Source organism: Notothenia coriiceps, unplaced genomic scaffold (genome assembly GCF_000735185.1).
Source record: "Notothenia coriiceps isolate Sejong01 unplaced genomic scaffold, NC01 NC01_scaffold00005876, whole genome shotgun sequence".
Classification (NCBI taxonomy): Eukaryota; Metazoa; Chordata; class Actinopteri; order Perciformes; family Nototheniidae; genus Notothenia; species Notothenia coriiceps.
The window spans coordinates 21-5,316 of NW_011338577.1; the positions used below are offsets into that span (position 1 = coordinate 21).

The window sequence follows — 5,296 nt, forward strand, 5'->3', positions numbered from 1 at the left end:
ACTTCTTATAGTGTAGTAACTAAGTACAGTGAGTATTGGGTATAGTGACGTAACGTCTCCGCGGATTGGTCCAAATGGACCGCTGACTTCCACACACACACACACACACACACACACACACACACACACACACACACACACACACACACAATCTTTTCAGGAGCTCCAACAAGCCGTTTAGTATATATTATATATTTAAAATTGAGGTGACAATAAACTATTAAAGGCAAGGCAGGTTTATTTATATAGCACCTTTCAACACAAGGCAATTCAAAGTGCTTTACAAAAAATGAAAGACATTAAGAAAATGGCATTTAAAATCAGTCATTAAAAAGCAAAGATAATCAAATAAACATTAAAAGAAAAAAATACATGAATAAAAGTTACAGTGCAGTTTAAGATGTGAATAGTTCAATTAAAAGCAGCGGCAAAAAGAAAAGTCTTCAGCCTGGATTTAAAAGTAGTCTGACCAGTCTTTGAGAGTAATTTATTGAAACAATACGTCTCTGATATCACGTGGGTGTTAATCTAGACCCCCATGAGCAGCGCTGCGTGGTCTTGTGCTCCTCGTCACGAGGTATTGCAACCATGGGAGCAGCAAGCTATTCTTAAACGGTATGCACATTTGATAATGTGCCCAGTGCCCACAAGCAGCACCTGTTGGTGTGTGTGTGTGTGTGTGTGTGTGTGTGTGTGTGTTTCTGCAAACACGGTTAGCAGTGGAAATACACAGTCTGCAGTTGGAGTCAATCTGAGCTACTGTCCTTTTAAGACGGTCACGTGACGACCAAGAAGGAAACCCTATGGAGGAAGCAGGAAGTCTGTGATCAAGAGCTCGACCACATCAACAATAAACAAAGAACAGCTCAACTCAAAGAGAAACTTTCACACAGCGCAATGGCAGGAATTAAAGGTATTGTGTTTTATTTGTGTAGTAGTCCGTTTACAGCTAAGAGTTGCGTTAATGTAGTGTCGAGTAGGTTAATGCTTAAACAACTTTAGTTTTAAACATTATGGAAACCTTTGCTGAATCATTTCGAAAGCTATCATTACAACACTACTGGGGGATTTTACGATGTGTCACAAGCTTTAACGTAGCTTTGAATTGAATTTATTTACAAGCCTATCGTATTTCTGTTTTGTTTGTACAGTAATTTGGACACAGCATCCCTGTAAATGTAACGTAATGTTTCTCTTCCTCAGCACTGGTGGGTTTGTCCTTCAGCGGTGCCATTGGACTCACATTTCTTCTTCTGGGCTGCGGACTGGAACAATACGGGTAGGTTTATTGTCATGCCGAAGAATTGAAGTTATTGCTTAAGAAACACGTGATAAATGAGGCTTAAATCGATAGTTAACATATTTTACAGTGAAAGGGTAGTCTCTCACAGTTAACTAAAACCCCTTGAATTGGTGCTCCAGCAACAAGTATTGCACTTTCCTAAGGAGTATTTAAGAGGCAGATTTGATAAAGAATAGTGAAAATCAAGGCCGCAAAGGGTCAAGCTCCTAGCAAAATGAATCCTACAATTTCCACAATGCAACTCAATAGCTTCTTCCATTAGAGTCGTACTGCCTTTTTTCTGCCCACTTATTTCAAAGCCCACGCTTTTAGTTTGTAATGAAGGCTTTTCTGCGAGAAACTAAACAAAAACTAAACGAAACCCAAGCTGAGATATCTGATGATTATGTAATTTTTTTCAATGAAGGTAATAAGTAAGTAAGTAGAGTTTATTTATAAAGCACTTTTCACAGACAAAGTCGCAAATTGCTTGACAAAACAATAAGACATCAACATAGTACAATGATCAATGAACACACAAGCCACATGTTAAGAAGTCATAAAAGCACCTGAACATAATTAAGACACAATAAAAACACAATAAAACAAAACTTACAAATGAAATTTAAAACAAACAAAAATAAAAAGAAATGGTTATTTTGTGTATGTAGAAAATGTTTTAGATCTTTGAGTTCATCTCATGAAAAATGGGAGCAAAAACAAAAGTGTTGCATTTATATTTTTGTTCAGTGTAGTTTTAAAAGAGTCAACAGACTCCACAGACCATAGATGAGCAGGCAGAGCATTCCATAATTTAGGAGCCACAGCTGCGAACGCTCGATCACCGTGGGTCTTAAGGTGGGTACGTGGGACAGACAGTACATTTAGCCTGTGAGACCGGAGTGGGCGGGCTGATGTATAAGGGTGAATTAAGTCGGCCACATAAGCAGGAGTCTGACCGTGCAAAGCTCTGTAGGTGAGGCAATACTTCTACATGTTTGTTTTTATCTGACAAGCTGCTAACTCATGTCGTCCTACATAATACAACATGGACCATCTATCTTTCATGTATAACTGTTATAACCTGTGTTTCTTCAGGGTATACTGGCCGCTGTTTGTCCTGTTCTTCTACATATTGAGCCCCATCCCGACCTTCATATCCAGACGCCTCAGCGATGATGATTCCTCCAGCAACGCATGCAGAGAGCTGGCCTACTTCCTAACAACTGGCATTGTGGTATCTTCTTTTGGGCTTCCCATTGTGCTAGCCCGGACCACCACGGTGAGTTATCTCTAACCGTGCTCAAATACTTTGGAAAAGATTATTTCCATAGGGTGAACACAGCCACTATTATTGGCTTTTGTTTGTTTGTGTTGATTGTGTGTGTTTTCTCACATAAGTTGTTGGTATATTCACACTCACTGTATCTTGAGAAATGTTCAGTACAATGTGCCAGCAGAGCGTTGTGAAACTGATTCATGTGTTTTAGTCATGTGACTGATACGAAGACCTTGAAGGCTACAAAATGGCAGATAACACTGGGAACTTTATAGAGAAACCTCACAAGCCTGTCTACAATTCATCCTTTCCAACCCATGGTATCAAAATGGAAACAAACCGCAAGTCTTTGGCATGTGTGACCCATGAACAGAACCCGCTGCCATATTTCAATCATTACCATCTGAGCTGTACCTTTGCCATAATTAGTCATGTGTTCTGAAAAATCAATAACCTTATAAAGTTTCCAAGATCAAAGCATACAAAAGAACAGACAGTAATCTGTACGTTCGATATGGATCGGTCAATAATGCTGTGTTTGGGGGAATAAAAGACAAGTTTATTACCTTCAAATAAAAGATGAGTGCTAGTTAGCTACCCAACGTTGGTTGTGTGGGTGGACATTTTTCTTATCTAGTGCTGTAAGCTATGCAGTAATATGTCAAGATGTCATTATGTTATGTTAACCTACATTTTAATTACTCAGCATTTGACAACCTCTGCACTTGTATGAAAAACTTGTAAACGGCACCATTATGATGTTAATATAACTTTCAATGTTAATGTCAATTATGATGCAGATATGATTTAATCCCTCCAATATCGCAAATCGTATTGCTATTGCAATATCAGTTAAGATAATCGCGATCGTTCATTTTTCTAAATCGTGCAGCCCTACAGCCTTTCCAATAGACAGCTATCCGTCATTTCGGCAACATTGTGGTAAAAACTAAGCTGTTGGTGGCAGTCAGTGCAACACATCTTTGTTTTCTCCTCCACGTGGGAGTTCCCTTAGTGTTTTGTCATCAAATTAAAACTATGAATAGAAGACTATGGTGTTATTTTGGTCTGATCGACAATGAATATTTTCCTCCTACAGATCCAGTGGGGTGCGTGCGGTCTGGTGATGACAGGAAACGCCGTCATCTTCCTCACCATCCTCGGCTTCTTCCTGGTGTTCGGAGGCGGGGACGACTTCAGCTGGGAGCAGTGGTAGAGTGCCAGAGAGCGGACAGAATGACGGATGGATGGGTAGGTGGGTAGTTGGTGTGTCCTGCGAAATGTCACATTTTCTGGGCGTGTTTTCAGGCCGATTTTTTATATTAAAGGGTATTATGGTTGGAGACAACACTATATACTCTATTAATGTGCCTTATGTCTGGGACGTTGATGCTTATCCACCTTCACCCATGTATTTTAGCTTGTCTCGCCTTTGTTTCAACCCCCAATTCTTCTCACTGCGGCTTCCTGCTATTTCATTACGCTTCAGTTAATCCATATCAGAAAGGGATCCTAAATAGTAACTATATTGTAATACTCTTCAAAGCTCACTGTTTTCATTTTGTTCAAGGGGGAAGTGGCTATACTGAATTAAGGCTTGCTTATTATTATGAGCACTGTTTGTTGTTTAAAGTGTGAAGGCCTGGCAAGTTATATTAATCCATGCTATGTGACAACTTGAAGAATTCCTAATCAGGTAAACATTTATTTGTATGGATTCTTTTTGACATTTTGCTACAAGCCTTATACTTTTGTTCTTGTCCAATTGTTTACATTCTCACCAAAGATCATGTTAGAGTGCGAAAAATGCAGCATATTCACTGCTCAACTGTGGATTTTGGAGAAAGTGCTATTTGGCTAATATCATACATGTTAATTATTGCGTAAACAGGTCGGTGATAGACAACCACATCCATTTTATATTCCTTCAAACAAAACAAGAAAATTATATTATTGACAAGAGCATGTTATTAGTTTCTGTTTTGATATTTATACATGTTAAATACGGGAGATGTTTGATTTTAGGCAGTGTTTTGGTCCTAAAGGAGAGAGCTTTACCTGTAAACTCATTCATAAGTGCCTGTCATCCACAGTGGGTATTTTGATTAATAGAGGAATCACTGTAATCATGTTTTTTACTCCTTTTCTTTGTGTTTTATCATCAAGAGCAATTGAAATGTGTGATATTTCATAACCATGTTCTATTCCGTCATGAGTTTCTGGTGTTTGTATGATTAGAGAGACCATCACAGAAAATGTTAGTAAGTGTCTGACTATAATCTTTCTGATATGCTAATTTCTTAACAGCTTTCTATGGAAATATTATACTGTATGTTTCCCAACTGACATAAAGAAAGCTTGTTCCTTCTATTAGGATACACTAAGAGTGCTGAAGAGTTCTCAAAAGTTTATTTTATAAGCTCTTGACTGCATTTTGTTTTCTAACATTGATTAAAACTCTCTGTATAGTGAAACAAACTCGTTTCTGTTTATTGCTGGTAATGTGATGGTGTGTTTTAGTAGGGCAAAGATGGAAGTAGCAATGGGGATTTTTCTATTGGATTTGGGAATATTGCAGAAAATAAGATCTGTGGTAAACACACATTTATGATACTTACACGTTTTTGTAGCAAAAATGTAAATAGCAGAGGAAAAAGCTACCGTAAGGCTATAAACAAGCTACATCACGGTTTCATGACTGTGCGTCACCAATGCTGAGCTAAAGGCGGGTAATG

The 5,296-nt window shown here is 38.4% G+C and overlaps 1 protein-coding gene across 1 annotated transcript; it reads left to right on the forward strand.

Annotated features, from left to right (window-relative positions):
* The first annotated feature begins 775 nt into the window (after positions 1-775).
* Positions 776-5,035, forward strand: LOC104943281 (leptin receptor gene-related protein). The gene is made up of 4 exons (XM_010768629.1): positions 776-913; positions 1,204-1,279; positions 2,381-2,564; positions 3,661-5,035. The coding sequence occupies exons 1-4, from the start codon at positions 898-900 to the stop codon at positions 3,775-3,777; spliced, it is 393 nt and encodes a 130-aa protein (XP_010766931.1). The 5' UTR covers positions 776-897; the 3' UTR covers positions 3,778-5,035.
* The last annotated feature ends 261 nt before the right edge of the window (positions 5,036-5,296 follow it).